This window comes from Ranitomeya imitator, chromosome 3, assembly GCF_032444005.1.
Source record: "Ranitomeya imitator isolate aRanImi1 chromosome 3, aRanImi1.pri, whole genome shotgun sequence".
Taxonomy (NCBI): Eukaryota; Metazoa; Chordata; class Amphibia; order Anura; family Dendrobatidae; genus Ranitomeya; species Ranitomeya imitator.
The window spans coordinates 188,753,492-188,770,993 of record NC_091284.1 but is presented as its reverse complement, the minus strand read 5'-3'; the positions used below and the strand labels follow the sequence as shown (position 1 = coordinate 188,770,993).

Below are 17,502 nucleotides of genomic sequence, written 5' to 3'. Positions count from 1 at the left end.
AATTGTGTCTATGGGTTCAAATGGAGGACTCGTTAGTGCGGAGAGGACTAGGTTTAGGTCCCACGAGGGTATTTTTTGAGTAACTATAGGTTTTGATCTTGTTACCGCTTTAATAAATCTTATTACCCATGGACTAGCCGCAATATTTTGATTCTACAGTGCTCCCATAGCTGCTAGCTGTACTTTTAGAGTACTGACCGCCAACCCGTGTTCCAGACCCTTTTATAAAACTTCAAGTATTTTATTAATTGAGGGCCCATCCTGGACTTTTACCTTGGAGACAGATAAGAATATTCTCCAAGTTTTCCCATAGGCTTTAGTAGTAACTGGTTTTCTACTTTTTAATAATGTAGCTACTAAGTTGTCCGAAAACCCCCTTTCTTTTAATAGTCCCCGTTCAAAATCCAGGCTGTTAAATGTAAGTTTGTCGCCTGCGGGTGAAAGACCGGCCCTTGCTGTAGTAGGTCTGGTATATTCGGCAGGATCCATGGGTCTGAGACTGATAGTATCCTTAGCCAGGAAAACCATGTCCTTTTTGGCCAGAACGGAGCTATAAGGATCATTTTTGATTTGTCCTCTCTGATTTTCCAGATGACTGCCAGGATCAGAATAATTGGAGGAAAGGCATATGTCAGTTTGAGTGTCCACGGAATCAGAAAAGCATCCAGGGCCTGGGGATTCCCTTTCGGGTTCAGTGAGCAAAACATGTTTGCTTTTTTGTTTTCAAAATTGGCGAATAAATCTATTGTTGGGGTTCCCCACATTTGTTACCTGGCTGTAGATAGATTGGTTTAGGGACCATTCGCCTTGTTTTAACTGAGTTTGACTCAAGTAATCCGCTTTTTCGTTGTTTGACCCCTGAATATGTAGAGTGGAAAGAGACAGTAGATTTTCTTCTGCAATCCTGATAATTTTGGTGGAGGAACTCATCAGTGAATGAGATCTTGTTCCCCCCCGGTGATTTACATATGCAAATGTCACTTTGTTGTCCGAAAAAATTAGGACATGATGTCCTTGAATGTGAGTTAAGGTACCGTCACACTAAGCGACGCTGCAGCGATACCGACAACGATCCGGATCGCTGCAGCGTCGCTGTTTGGTCGCTGGAGAGCTGTCACACAGACCGCTCTCCAGCGACCAACGATGCCGGTAACCAGGGTAAACATCGGGTTACTAAGCGCAGGGCCGCGCTTAGTAACCCGATGTTTACCCTGGTTACCATCCTAAAAGTAAAAAAAACAAACGCTTCATACTTACCTTCCGCTGTCTGTCCCCGGCGCTCTGCTTCTCTGTACTGGCTGTGAGCACAGCGGCTGGAAAACAGAGCGGTGACGTCACCGCTCTGCTTTCCGGCCGCTGTGCTCACAGTGAGTGCAGGAAAGCACAGCGCCGGGGACAGACAGCAGAAGGTAAGTATGAAGCGTTTGTTTTTTTTACTTTTAGGATGGTAACCAGGGTAAACATCGGGTTACTAAGCGCGGCCCTGCGCTTAGTAACCTGATGTTTACCCTGGTTACCAGCGAAGACATCGCTGAATCGGCGTCACACACGCCGATTCAGCGATGTCAGCAGGAAGTCCAGCGACGAAATAAAGTGCTGGACTTTCTGCAGCGACCAACGACATCACAGCAGGATTCTGATCGCTGCTGCATGTCAAACTGAACGATATCGCTAGCTAGGACGCTGCAACGTCACGGATCGCTAGCAATATCGTTTAGTGTGACGGTACCTTAAGAAAGAATAAAAGAGCTCGATGCACTTCCCAAAGTTCTTTTTGGTTTGAGGATGCTGATAGTTCCTGAGCTGTCCAGCTTCCCTGAGCCACTCTGTCTCCCATGTGAGCCCCCCACCCCCTGGGGCTTGCATCGGTTGTTATTACACGAGATATTTTTGCTATCCAAGGGATTCCCTTTGAAAGGTTTTGGTCCTCTCCCCACCAGAGAAGGGAATGAATAACTGAAGAATTTAGAGTGATGCGACCTTCTAAATTGTTTTTAGTATCGACTGCATTTCCAGTACAAGCCATTGAAGCTCTCTCATGTGGAGTTGTACAAAAGGAACTGCTGGCAGGCATGAAGAGAAAGAGCCCAGTAGCGTCATCGTCCTCCTTAGCATCGACTGCATTTCCAGTATAAGCCATTGAAGCTCTCTCATGTGGAGTTGTGCAAAAGGAACTGCTGGCAGGCATGAAGAGAGAGAGAGCCCAGTAGCGACATCGCCCTCCTTAGCGTCATGGAGGGATTGGGTATAGTTTGCGCTACCATTCACATTATATTGTCTTTTTTGGAGACTGGGAGCCGGCATTCTTGAACCTGAGAGTCTAATGTTAGTCCCAGAAACTCCTGAATTGGCAGGGTTCTAACCTCGATTTTTTTGTGTTATGAGCTTAGGCTGGCTCATATGAATGGTTATCACTTGGTCCCGCTGTTCCCTGCAAGTTTGAGCCGAGTCGCTTGCAATAAGGAAATCGTCCAAGTAAGCGATTATCAATATATTTTGTTCCCTTATGTGAGCCATCATTTCCGCCACTATTTTTGTGAATACCCGTGGAGCTATTGAGATTCCAAACGGGAGGGCTCTGTATTGGAAATGTCTTATTTGTCCGTCTATGGAGACCGCCATCCTGAGAAATTTTTGGGATTGTTTGTGGATGGGCACATGGTAGTATGCATTGCTTAAGTCTATCATGACCATGAAGCAGTTCGGGAAGAGGATTTTTATGGTGGATTTTATTGTTTCCATTTTTAATTTTTGGTTTTTTACTTATCTGTTTCGGTTTTTTAGATTTATTATCGTTCGAAACGAGCCATCGGGTTTTGGCACTAGAAATAGTGGGGAGTAAAAACCTCTTCCTATTTCTTGAGGGGAGATTTCCTGAATTATGGACTTCTGTAACAGGGATATAACTTCCTTTTCTAGTGCGTTTTGCTCTGCTGCTGAGGATCTTGTCCTTGTTACTACATAGTTTGGGGGGAGTAAAGAGAGAAAATCTATTTTCAGACCGGAGTGAATTAGATTTAAAATCCAAGCATTGTTGGATATTTTCTTCCAGGCGGGGAGGAACTAAATGAGTCTTCCCCCCACCGCGGGAAAAATGTCATTTGGAGGTTTTTTTTTTTATCACGGGAGGTGTTGCCAAAGAGGTAACCCTTGTCCCTTCTTCTTCCTTCGTCCCATTTGCTTTGTTCTCTGGGGGTCTTCGGCGAAAAGAATTTCCGGTTCCGAAAGGACTGTCTGAAAGGAGCTGGTCCCAAGTTTGGAAACCCTTTCTTTTTATCCCCAGCTTTCTGGAGGATGTCATCCAAGGTCTCTCCAAACAAGAAATTTACTTCTTATGGAATTGAACATAATTTAAGTTTTGTTTTGAGATCCCCCGGCCAACTTTTAAGCCATAATGTTCTTCTGGCTGCGTTGGAGAGTGCTGCAGCCTTGGATGTTAAGCGCACGGAGTCCGCTCAGGAAACCGCTAAAAATGCTGCTGCAGCTCTAATTACAGGAATTAAGTCTAGTATTTTATTCCTGGGTGACCCGTCTTTAATTTGTTTTTCCAACTGGTCAATCCACACCATTAAAGATCTGTGCATGTCGCCGCAACCGCAGGGCTCAAGCTACCCCCAGCCGATTCCCACGCCCTCTTAAGGCTACGTTCAGATTTGCGTTGTGCGCCGCTGCGTCGGCGACGCAATGCACAACGCAAATAAAAACGCACCAAAACTGCCGCAAAAACGCTGCGTTTTGCGACGCATGCGTCCTTTTTTGCCGAAATTTGGACGCAAGAAAAATGCAACTTGTTGCATTTTCTGCGCCCAACGCTTGCGGCAAAAAAAACGCATGCGTCGCACAACGCAGCACAACGCATGTCCATGCGCCCCCCATGTTAAATACAGGGGCGCATGACGCATGCGTTGCCGCAGCGTTTCCCGACGCAGCGTCGGGAAACACTAATGTGAACGTTGCCTAAGAAAGGTATCCACTTTTTCTAAGGGGTCTCTAAGGGTGCCCATATCCTCGAATGGGAGGGTGAATTTTTTGAGGCTTTGGCTACAGCAACGTCTAATTTAGGTGCTTTGTCCAAAGAAGTAGACGCCTCATCTTCAAAAGAATACTTCCTTTTTAGAGAGGGTACTGAGGAATTTCTCCTATCAGGTTTCTCCCATTCTTTTTTAATCAATGTTTGGACATTGGAATTTAGGGGAAATGTTCTTCGATTTTTCTGCCCCAGGCCGCCAAACATTATGTCTTGCGCTGTTCTATCGGGACGGGGATCCTTTACCCCCATAGTAGCTCTAACAGCTTTTACTAGAGAATCTACCTCATCTAGTGGGAAGCAGTGACGGCCTGAATCCTCATCTGAGGAAGATAGGGAGGAATCAGATTTGTTTGAATCCGTGTCCTCAGGTGTAGACTGGTCAGAGGGGGAATACACCGCCTCTTTTCTCTTATCTTTCCCTTTTTTGAAAGATGTGAGGGCATTCTGAACCTCAGATCTCATTATCGTTTTCAGTTCAGATGCGAAATCGGGGGTCTCTTCACATAATAAGCGTTGTATACAGGAGTTACAAAGCTTTTTGTTTCAGGCTACCGGCAAAGCTTTTTTACAGGTGGGACAGGATCTATTTTTCGTTTTCTCCGATCTCTTCTTTCCCTATTAAGGGAGAAGAAGGAACCCCATTACAAAAAATGAACTTTCTCGGAGGTCACTCACTATTCAGACGTGGACGTAGGTACCGGTTCTGGAGGGGGCCAGGTTCTGGTAGAGGAGAACCCTGAGAAGGAGATTTGGTTGCTGCAGCAGATCTGCTGCGCTGCGTTGAATGACCGCTGGACCCACTTCTCCTGGTTCCCTTGGGGTCTGTCTGCTTTTTATGGTGCTGCTGCCTGGGCTGCTGCTCCTGCCCCTGTTGTGCGTCGCTGTCCTCCCTGTTTCCAGGGAGTTTGTGCAACAATCATGTGTGCACAATCTCCCGTTTTGAATTTGGCGCTACCCCCGGCGTCTGACGTCCTTCCGGCCTCTACGTGACGTCCCTCGGGGAGAAAATGCTATCGCGCATGCGCGCAGCGATAACCTGGAAGTCCTACCGCATTTCCAGAGCGGCGGCCATCTTGGTGGACCCGGAGCGTGCACTTGCCTGCACAGGAGCTCCGGGCATGTCAGCGCCCCTTCCTCACTCGGAGTGGCTGCGATTCTCCCCCAGCACACCCTGAAGAACCCCTCGGTTCCAGCGGTGGCGGCTTCGGCCACTGGACTAGCCGCGACAGAAGCCTTCTCGCTGCCGGAACTCGGCTGCGCAGCCCCAGCCCTTGGATCCGGTGTCTTCTAACAGGTACCGCCGAAAGAGAAAAGGTTCCCCATCAGGGACAGGAAACTAAGTGATGCGAGGGAGAGGTACCGCCCTTTTATCTGTAGGCTTCCTGTCCCTGAAGGGTGGATCCCCTCTCTCCGTAGTGCTGTCATGGGAGACCGAGAAAAACCCATTCATATCAAACTCATTCACAATAGTTCAGTATCTAAGGCTACCATAAAGAGATGACTTAATGAGAGCAAGTGCAGAAGGTTCACTACAAGGTGCACACCATTAATCAGCCTTAAAAAAAGAAAGTCCAAATTAGACTATGGCAAATAAAAAAAAAAAGCCAGACCAGTTGTGGAAAAGCATTCTTTGGACAGATGAAACTAAGATCAACCTTTACCAGAATGATTGGAAAAAGAAAGCATGGAGAAAGTTTTGAACCGCTCATGACTAAGGATGAGCGAGTAGTGAAATATTCGGACTCACTATACTCGAAACGAGTAGGTCTTAATACTCAGGTATTCGTAACGAGTAGCGAGTCCAATGCAAGTCAATAGGAAATGCGAGTAATTTTATGCTGGACCCTACAAAGCGGTCTGGGGGCCTGAGTAAAAGGCTGAAATGGGTGCATAATTGTTTAAAAGCAGGCGTTAAAAAGCTGTGTGTGGGATAACACAGGAAGAAGCCACCCATGATCATCACAAGTGGTTCACAGTTTTAAAGGGAACCTGTCACCCCGTTTTTTCAGTAGGAGATAAAAATACCGTTAAATAGGGCCTGAGCTGTGCTTTACAATAGGGTATTTTTTGTCCCCTGATTCCCTACCTATGCTGCCGAAATACCTTACAAAAGTGGCCTTTTTCGCCTGTCAATCAGGCTGGTCAGGTCAGATGGGCGTGGTCACAGCGCTGTTTCTCCCCCACATCTTGCTTATGTTCCCGTTGGTGACGTAGTGCTTCTCGCATGCGCAAGTGCCGAATGCACTGCGCAGCTGTAGAAAAAGAGCTATTCAGCGGTTTCTCGGTGGGCGTGGCCATCTTCCTGAGGCCGCGCGTGCGCAGATGGAGTCTCCTGCTTCCCGGGGCTTCAGGAAAATGGCCGCGGGATGCCGCGCGTGCGCAGATGGACATCGCGGCGGCCATTTTCCTGAAGCCGAGTTTGAATCTGCGCAGGCCTCGACCAATCAGCAACGGGCACAGCGACGGTGATGTCATAATGGTTGCCATGGCGACGATGATGTCATAAAGGTTGCCTCGACCAATCAGCAACGGGCACAGTCTGCCACGAATTCTGGAATCATCATTGTCCATATATTACAGGGACATGCATATTCTAGAATACCCGATGCGTTAGAATCGGGCCACAATCTAGTATATATATATATATATATATGTGAAAGAGACATATAACCTTCTCTGTGGGGTCCTGCAGTCGGGGTCATATCTATCAGTGCAGATTACTGACCAGTCTTGTCAGTATCTACATATATATGTATATATATATATATATATATATATATATATATACATATATATCTTCTATATATATAATTGTCTAAGGGTTTTTCCGTCTGTCTGTCTGTCTGTCTGTCTGTCTGTCTGTCTTTCTGTCTGTCTGTCCAGGAAATCCCACGTCTCTGATTGGTCGAGGCTGCCAGGCCTCGACCAATCAGCGACGGGCACAGCGACGATGATGTCATAAAGGACGTAGACATCCCGCGTCTCTGATTGGTCGAGGCCGCCAGGCCTCGACCAATCAGCAAAGGGCACAGCGACGATGATGTCATAATGGTTGCCATGGCGACGATGATGTCATAAAGGTTGCCTCGACCAATCAGCGACGGGCACAGTCTGCCGCGAATTCTGGAATCATCATTGTCCATATACTACGGGGACATGCATATTCTAGAATACCCGATGCGTTAGAATCGGGCCACAATCTAGTAGAATATAATGTAACCCCCATAGAATATAATACAGCCCTCCCACATAGAATATAATGTAACCCCCATAGAATATAATGCAGCCTCCCCCCATAGAATATAATACTACCCTCCCCCATAGAATATAATACAGCCCCCAATACAGCTCACCTCCCCATAGAAAATAATGTACCCCCATCTATATATATAATTGTCTAAGGGTTTTTCCGTCTGTCTGTCTGTCTGTCTGTCTGTCTGTCTGTCCTGGAAATCCCACGTCTCTGATTGGTCGAGGCCGCTAGGCCTCGACCAATCAGAGACGGGCACAGAGACGATGATGTCATAATGGTTGCCATGGCGACGATGATGTCATAAAGGTTGCCTCGACCAATCAGCGACGGGCACAGTCTGCCGCGAATTCTGGAATCATCATTGTCCATATACTACGGGGACATGCATATTCTAGAATACCCGATGCATTAGAATTGCAACCTTTATGACATCATCGTCGCCATGGCAACCATTATGACATCTACGTCGATACTGTGCCCGTCGCTGAATCAGAAACGTGAGATGTCTACGTCCTTTATGACATCATCGTCGCTGTGCCCGTTGCTGATTGGTCGAGGCCTGGCGGCCTCGACCAATCAGAGACGCGGGATTTCTACGTCGATGCTGTGCCGGTCTCTGATTGGTCGAGGCCTGGCGACCAGCAACGGGCACAGCGACGATGCTGATTGGTCGAGGACGTAGACATCTCACGTTTCTGATTCAGCGACGGGCACGGGGACATGCATATTCTAGAATACCCGATGCATTAGAATCGGGCCACAGTCTAGTATATATATATATATATATATATATAATTGTCTAAGGGTTTTTCCATCTGTCTGTCTGTCTGTCTGTCTGTCTGTCCTGGAAATCCCGGCTCTCTGATTGGTCGAGGCCGCCAGGCCTCGACCAATCAGAGACTGGCACAGCATTGACGTAGAAATCCCGCGTCTCTGATTGGTCGAGGCCGCCAGGCCTCGACCAATCAGCAACGGGCACAGCAACGATGATGTCATAAAGGACGTAGAAATCCCGCGTCTGATTGGTCGAGGCCGCCAGGCCTCGACCAATCAGCAACGGGCACAGCGACGATGATGTCATAATGGTTGCCATGGCGACGATGTCATAAAGGTTGCCTCGACCAATCAGCGACGGGCACAGTCTGCCGCGAATTCTGGAATCATCATTGTCCATATACTACGGGGACATGCATATTCTAGAATACCCGATGCGTTAGAATCGGGCCACAATCTAGTATATATATAATTGTCTAAGGGTTTTTCCGTCTGTCTGTCTGTCTGTCTGTCTGTCCTGGAAATCCCGGCTCTCTGATTGGTCGAGGCCGCCAGGCCTCGACCAATCAGCAACGGGCACAGCGACGATGATGTCATAAAGGACGTAGAAATCCCGCGTCTGATTGGTCGAGGCCACCAGGCCTCGACCAATCAGCAACGGGCACAGCGACGATGATGTCATAAAGGACGTAGACATCTCACGTTTCTGATTCAGCGACGGGCACAGTATCGACGTAGATGTCATAATGGTTGCCATGGCGACGATGATGTCATAAAGGTTGCCTCGACCAATCAGCGACGGGCACAGTCTGCCGCGAATTCGCCTCGACCAATCAGCGACGGGCACAGTCTGCCGCGAATTCTGGAATCATCATTGTCCATATACTACGGGGACATGCATATTCTAGAATACCCGATGCGTTAGAATCGGGCCACAATCTAGTATATATATATATACACACACACACTGCATTTACTGATATGAGATCACACAAACACTGGTCTGATAGATATCCTATAGCCGGGGTCAGGAACCTATCTATCCATCCATCCTGTAGCCAGGGTCAGGATCCTATCTATCCATCCATCCTATAGCCGGGGTCAGGATCCTATCTATCCATCCATCCTATAGCCAGAGTCAGGATCCTATCTATCCATCCATCCTATAGCCAGGGTCAGGCTCCTATCTATCTATCCATCCATCCTATAGCCGGGGTCAGGATCCTATCTATCCATCCATCCTATAGCCGGGGTCAGGATCCTATCTATCCATCCATCCTATAGCCGGGGTCAGGATCCTATCTATCCATCCATCCTATAGCCAGGGTCAGGATCCTATCTATCCATCCATCCTATAGCCGGGGTCAGGATCCTATCTATCCATCCATCCATCCTATAGCCGGGGTCAGGATCCTATCTATCCATCCATCCTATACCCGGGGTCAGGATCCTATCTATCCATCCATCCTATAGCCAGGGTCAGGATCCTATCTATCCATCTATCCTATAGCCAGGGTCAGGCTACTATCTATCCATCTATCCTATAGCCAGGGTCAGGATCCTATCTATCCATCTATCCTATAGCCAGGGTCAGGCTCCTATCTATCCATCTATCCTATAGCCAGGGTCAGGCTCCTATCTATCTATCTATCCACCCATCCTATAGCCAGGGTCAGGATCTTATCTATCCAGTGTCTGCATGATCTCATATCAATAAATCCAAGGTGGTAAACATGAAAACCCCATTATGAAACCTTTTATTAAAAATAAAAAAGTTGAGGCTGAATATATATGATAAATAGCAAGACAGAAGAAAATAGAAACATCAAATAGGTGCGTATAGGAGATTATACATGGGTACAGGACCCTGAACACATACTCTGTCTAGACAACAAGACCCCCAAAGGGGAGAAGGGGAAAGGGAACAGACAAACCAGGGGGTGTACTTCTTTAGATTGGTAATATTCTACCTCCATCTCTTTCTTCTGGTTGCCTTCCTTTCCGTTTCTCTCTTTGGGTTCTTGTCCAGACAAGTGTATTCCTTTAGGGTTACCTGGATACATTGAAAGAGCAATGCTCATATGCTGGCCTCTATACGCACCTACTAGCTTTTTCTATTTTATTCCATTTAGCTTTTTGTCATATATATCAGAGCTGTGCAAGTATCAGCCCACAGAATCCAAGGAGTGGGAGCTATTGGGGTCATTATCCCCTTTCTGACCTCGGACGGGATAGTACGTCCGAGGTCAGATCCCCTGCTTTGATGCAGGGCTCAGCGGTGAGCCCGCATCAAAGCCGGGACATGTCAGCTGTTTTGAACAGCTGACATGTGCCCGTAATAGGCGCGGGCAGAATCGCGATCTGCCCGCACCTATTAACTAGTTAAATGCCGCTGTCAATCGCAGACAGCAGCATTTAACCGGCGCTTCCGGCCGGGCGGCCGGAAATGACGTCATCGGCGACCCCCGTCACTTGAGCGGGGGTCGGCGATGCGTCTGGATGGTAACCATAGAGGTCCTAGAGACCTCTATGGTTACTGATGACCGGTGGCTGTGAGCGCCACCCTGTGGTCGGCGCTCACAGCACACCTCCATTTCTGCTACATAGCAGCGATCAGCAGATCGCTGCTATGTAGCAGAGCCGATCGCGTTGTGCCTGCTTCTAGCCTCCGATGGAGGCTATTGAAGCATGGCAAAAGTAAAAAAAAAAAGATAAAAAAAATGTGAAAAAAATAAAAAAAATATAAAAGTTTAAATCACCCCCCTTTCGCCCCAATCAAAATAAATCAATAAAAAAAAAATCAAATCTACACATATTTGGTATCGCCGCGCTCAGAATCGCCCGATCTATCAATTAACAAAAAGCATTAACCTGATGGCTAAACGGCGTAGCGAGAAAAAAATTCGCAACGCCAGAATTACGTTTTTTAGGTCGCCGTGACATTGCATTAAAATGCAATAACGGGCGATCAAAAGAACGTATCTGCACCAAAATGCTATCATTAAAAACGTCATCTTGGCACGCAAAAAATAAGCCCTCAACTGACCCCAGATCACGAAAAATGGAGACGCTACGAGTATCGGAAAATGGCGCAATTTTTTTTTTTTTTTTATTAGCAAAGTTTGGAATTTTTTTTCACCACTTAGATAAAAAATAACTTAGTCATGTTAGGTGTCTGAACTCGTACTGACCTGGAGAATCATAATGTCAGGTCAGTTTTAGCATTTAGTGAACCTAGCAAAAAAGCCAAACAAAAAACAAGCGTGGGATTGCACTTTTTTTGCAATTTCACCGCACTTGGAATTTTTTTCCCGTTTTCTAGTACATGACATGCTAAAACCAATGATGTCGTTCAAAAGTACAACTCGTCCTGCAAAAAATAAGCCCTCACATGGCCAAATTGACGGAAAAATAAAAAAGTTATGGCTCTGGGAAGGAGGGGAGTGAAAAACGAACACGGAAAAACGAAAAATCCCAAGGTCATGAAATGGTTATACAACATGGGAGCTATTGCAGGTGCCATTATACAGCGTGAGAGCTAATACAGAGTCATTATACATCATGGGAGCTAATACGGAGTCATTATACAGCGTGGGAGCTAATACGGAGTCATTATACAGCGTGGGAGATAATGCAGGGGTTATTATACAGTGTGGGAGCTACTGTGGGGGCCTATAAAGAATTTGGGGCTACTGTGGGGGCACAAAGGAGACATTTTACTATGTAAGGGCACAGTGGTGGTATTACTATGGGAATCAGTATGAAGAGCTTTGCTGTTGTACCACACAGTAGGTGCAGTAATAGGGACACATATGGCAGTGGCTCAGTATTGGGGTGACATAAGGATGAGGAGTTTGTGCAGGTTGAGAATAGTCCCATTGGGGACAGTGCTGAAAATGTGAAAAGTGAAATGTGTCTTTGTTGTAATCTCTGCAGCCAAGTCCTGGCTGGAAGAAGTTGTCGTGTTGTTCTGGTCCAGATGGAAAAGACGGGAAAAGTGAACGATTCCATCAGAAAGAACGTCAGCGCTAAGTCACCATTTATAAGTGTACTGTAATCACTTGTATGCTTTGTACGACTGGTATTCACCACTATATGGTCACTGTATGGCGGTAATATCAGTGTTGGTCTTTGTGGAGATGTTTTTTTACCTACAGCAGGATCATCTGCTGACATTTTGCTATACCCACGATTAGAGTGCACCACCATAGTTGTAATCGGGTTAGGGGGCCACTGAGAAGTTTCGCCCCCCTCAGCTGAACCCCTAGCTACGCCTCTGCTCTGACTAATAATGTTAGTGGTGTGTGTGTGTGTGTGTGTGTGTGTGTGTGTGTGTGTGTGTGTGTGTGTGTGCGTGTGTGTGTGTGTGTGTGTGTAAAATTTTGGAGCTGTGGGAATTAAGTTAAAGGATTAATTCACAAAAAAAACTGGCGTGGGCTCCCGTGCAATTTTCTCCACTAGAGAGGGAAAGCCAACGACTGGTGGCAGATATTAATACCCTAGAGAGGGACCATGGTTATTGCCCCCCCCCCCAGCTAAAAAATCTGCCCCCAGCCACCCCAGAAAAGGCGCATCTGTAAGATGCGCCTATTCCGGCACTTTGCCTCTCTCTTCCCATTTGCCCTGTAGCGGTGGCATATGGGGTAATAAGGAGTTAATGTCACCTTGCTATTGTAAGAAGACATTAAAGGGACACTGTCACCTGAATTTGGAGGGAACAATCTTCAGCCATGGAGGCGGGGTTTTTGGGTGTTTGATTCACCCTTTCCTTACCCGCTGGCTGCATGCTGGCTGCAATATTGGATTGAAGTTCATTGTCTGTCTACCATAGTACACGCCTGCGCAAGGCAAGATTGCCTTGTGCAGGCATGTACTACAGAGGACAGAGTTGAACTTCAATCCAATATTGCAGCCAGCATGCAGGCAGCGGGTAAGGAAAGGGTGAATAAAACACCCCAAAACCCCGCCTCCATGGCTGAAGATTGTTCCCTCCAAATTCAGGTGACAGTGTCCCTTTAAGCCTGGTTAATAATGGAGAGAAGTCAATAAGACACATCCATTATTAATCCAATAGTATGAATGGGTTAAAAAATACACATTAAGAATAAAGTCTTTTAATGAAATAATTAAACACACACGTTTAACATTTTTATTACACTCCCAATCCAAGCAAAGCCCTCGTTCTTCTGTAAAAATCCAAAATAAAAAAGCAACAATATCGCATACCTGTCCGCCGTACAGTCAAGTCCCACGCTGCAATCCATCTCAAGGGGTTAAATAGTTTACAACCGGGAGCAGTGCTAATGCTACTGCCCCGACTGTAAACCACTGTGTAATGAATGAAAAGCTGCCTGCGCAGCCTTCCCGCCTTCCCAGACATGAACTCATTAGCTTGGGAACGTTTCTGAACATTTTCCCACGCTGTCAAGTTCACCTCAGGTCAGGCTGTGAGTCTGCGCATGCTCAGTGACGTCAGCGGTAGTCGGCCTCACCTGACCTGAGGTGAACTTGACAATGTGGGAAAATGTTCAGAAACTTTCCCACGCTAATGAGTTCATGTCCAGTCAGGCGGGGAGGCTGGGCAGGCAGCTTTTCATTCATTACACCATGGTTTACTGTATGTATCTTGATCAGATCATTGTTTAGCTATTAAACCAGAGGCTTCATGCAGTATATATTTTTGTTGACTATGATTCATCTTAGATTTTTCATTTTCTCTTTAGGTCTTTATGTGCTGATTGGTGCTGGGGCACTGATGATGATCATCGGTTTCTTTGGTTGTTGTGGAGCAGCTCGAGAATCTCAGTGTTTGCTTGGAGCGGTAAGAGAATAAATGATAATTTAACAATGCAGATTTCCACTTTTATAAAGACTGATGGATGAAGCCTGCTTTTCAGCAGTATCACACATTCACAAAATGCAATTCAACATTTGATAGCTTTTGTGAACTAAATGTTAGAATAATATGTAAGAATAACCAACCTTTTAATTTTTATTGCATACATTAATAGTACACATGAAAATAAGCAACTTTGTAATATATCTTATCAGAGAAATCTGCTCCTTTCATCTCCTGGACAGAATTTTAATTTCCAAATCAGGGGAAAAAAATCTGTATACAGTGAAGACAGAATTTCACATTACTGAGATAAGAGTTGTCAGTTGGTGCTTATAACATTCTATGGAGAAGGGAGGAGGAATAGGAGGCACACAGACATCGTGCTGCAACTCAGCCACATATTAAATGACAAATGCTTTTTGGGTTCATATCCACTAGCTACAACATGATTGAGTGTATAACCTAACAACTGAGTACTCAACTTTCTGTTATTGTTGTCCGGCCTTAGTCACTATGTGACTGCAGACTTGTTAATCCTCACATTGTGTGAAAATTCTCCAGGGCCGGTGGAGAGAGCAGTGTGTATGTGACCGAAATTATGCTATTTACATACATGTGGTCACGTGCCGGCTAGACGTGTGCGGTGTTGCTCAATGCAACTATATTATGCAAGGCTGGACATGTCTAGTCGGAATGTGACCAGAGGTTTACTTGTGGTCACATAATCGCCTGCTCCCGGGGCATCTACAGTGTGCAGTGCGTTCAATGGGAGTATTCTCAAATCTGCAGTCACATAGAGTGACTGCAGACTTGTACCATAAGGCCTGACAATCCTTTTAAAGAAATTCTTCATTGATGGCCTAATTTTGTCATCTCCCAATTGAGAGCATATGAATGTTTTGCCAAGCAGTTTGGGAATATTAGGAGGGGCAGCCAACAGCTCTGGTGTATAGATAGGTACCTTTATCCTTAAGAAAGTACAAACTGTGACATCCCCCTACTACAAGGGCAGTGTCGGCACTGCCCATCTTTAGTTAAAGAGCACTGAAATCAAAGAAATATAGGCATGTCAGGCAATTCCTCGTAAATAAATGTAGGTTAACCCTTGGTATACCATGTATACACCTGCTTTGTCATATGCAAGCAAAACATTATATCTAGCCACGGAAAGGTGTAAGATGTTGAATAAATTTCTAAATACTTCTAATATTGAACCCAAAGTTCATGTTCTCCTTACATAGATAACCTGTATGTTTATATAAGTGGTAATGAGTTATTTTTTTCTCTTCCTAGTTTTTTGTGTGCTTACTGGTGATTTTTGCTGCAGAAGTCACCGCTGGAGTCATAGCATTTTTGGGTAAACAAGAGGTAAAACATACTTTTTCCTTCATTCTAAACCTGCAAAAGTGTTGACGTGGAGTAATGTCTGTTTGTCCAACACATTGAAGTCACTCGGTATCATTCATGCCGCTTTAGAGAAGAAAAGCCGGCAGTCTACATTGTATCATTGGAAGACAACTAGTTTTTATTGTTATTTATCCTTAGAGCATCATTGATTTCATGGTGCTGTACATTTCACATATTACAAAATATATATTAATTACAATAAACTAAAAGTGACAGACTGGAAAAGGATTACAGTCTTTCAGGATTAGAGATGAGTGAATAAATTCAAGGGCAATTGCATTCACCAAAATGCAGATTTTTTTTGTTATTTGCTTCCATGCAGATTCATTAGTGTTGGCCAATGGAACCATCATGGGCCCTTAAAAGGTTTAAAAATGTAAAAAAAAAATCCTTATAATCACCTTACCGCTCACCGCTCCAGCACCTCTGATACTCACCCTCATCAGTCCGATCCTCACCGTCTCTTCTGATCACATGGCGCTCGTGATAGAATCTTTGGGCTTCTCACACTGTGATGGACGTCTGGGTGTAACGGCACCTGGGTGGGGTTTGCACAGGCGCAAGGTTGGTCGCAGCGCCTGATGCCAGGAACTTCCTATACACCTGCACGGAACCTTCCAGGGCATCATGACATCCTGAAGTCCGTCACAGTGCGAGAAGACAGATAATTCCAATACCAGCATTGCATTGTATCATAGGATGCAGTATGCACCTCATGGGTGGCAGTGAGTAGCAGATGGGCCCGAGAAGTGAGTGAAGGATGAGTGTAACAATTTTTTTTTATCTTTCACATATTACGTTTATTAAGCTCTGGAGAGGCTCCGGAGCATAATAAGGGACACTAAATTAAAGAATAACTTCATCATGAATATAGTTTCCTGTGAAAAACCATGCATCCAGGCAAAATCAGACTTAATCTGATCCACTCATCTCTAATCAGTGTCACACCTGTAACTAGCAAGCATTCCTAGTGCCATGCTAGTCACAGTGTTCTCCTCTCTACTTCTTCCCATGTCAGGCTGCCATGCTGAGTCCTCATGCAGCTGTCTCCACCTAACTACAGGGAGGCGCGGACAGATCCAGCAGGAATTTAACCCTGCTGTGTCCTGCAGGGTTTGGTTTCCCTAGCGTACCCTTTGCCAGCAGGGAATATATTACTCTGAGCTGTCAGAGTTGTGATAGACATGTTAACCGTTCAATCTGAGGCTGGGGCATGGTGAGCTGTCAATCTTATTAGTGACAGTCCTGTAGCCCATTCAGGGCTGGGGCGTGCTGAATTTTCTAGCTATTTAGCTGACTCTCTGCCTATGTTTACTGTCAGTTGTAACCTTAGCTCAGTGGTGCATGTTTGCCTTGTTCTTCAGTGTTCTGTCTCTGATCTATTGCTGCCTGAACTTGGACCTTACCTCTGACCATTTGTTTGCCTAGCCCCTTTGACTTGATCTGCTAACTTTCTGGTGTTCTGATTTCAGACTGTGACCTGACTGTGCTTTTGCCTTAACCCTTTTATTTATGACGAGCCCTCTTGGTATCTGACCCTGGACTTTTCGACTATCCAGGTTTTCCGTGAGTAGTGACTATCGTCACACCTGCTCTGACCATGGGTCAGCTGCTGCAGGTTCAGGGATTGCCCTGTAGTGACACCTGGAGACTACCTGTGGCCAACCTATCCTCACCACTAGAGGATCTATCAAAAACCATGTGGTCGCTTAGTCACACCCCTCCAGAGTAAGCCCGGCCTGTGGTGCAGTGGATCCACACCAATCATCATTGCAATCAGGCTTGTATCTGGTCAGAAAATGTTACCAAGAGAAATCATTAGTATTATAAATGTATATCTGGATTACAATACAGGGAATAGTATGCACTCCTGGACATTGAAATTGCAACACTGAGAAGGAAAAGTCATAGAATTATAGATCAATAGACATGTTAAAGGGGTTGTGTACTCTCTTAAAAGTGGGCCCCATGTTGTGTAAAATAACGAACTCAGCAGGTACTCACTATCCCTGGCTCCCCACCACTGCATTTAGTTCTGTAGAAATTTGGGCATTGCTGAATGGAATGTGGGTGCATCAGGGACTTCGTCAAAATCTGAAAGATTGCTGCCATTGTCCCACAGAGAACATACAAATCTTTAAGGTCATTTTCATCGGTAATTTAGAAAAAAATAATTTTGCCCCAATTTGCTGTTCAGTG

General features: G+C 45.6%; 1 protein-coding gene across 1 annotated transcript in view; it reads left to right on the top strand.

Annotated features, from left to right (window-relative positions):
- Window positions 1-17,502, top strand: part of LOC138673106 (tetraspanin-2-like) — a 250,933-nt gene that overhangs the window by 188,138 nt on the left and 45,293 nt on the right. Inside the window, exons 3-4 of the mRNA XM_069761718.1 lie at window positions 13,781-13,878; window positions 15,190-15,264. Of these exons, the coding sequence (XP_069617819.1) occupies window positions 13,781-13,878; window positions 15,190-15,264 (173 nt within the window). The remainder of the gene's footprint in view (window positions 1-13,780; window positions 13,879-15,189; window positions 15,265-17,502) is intronic.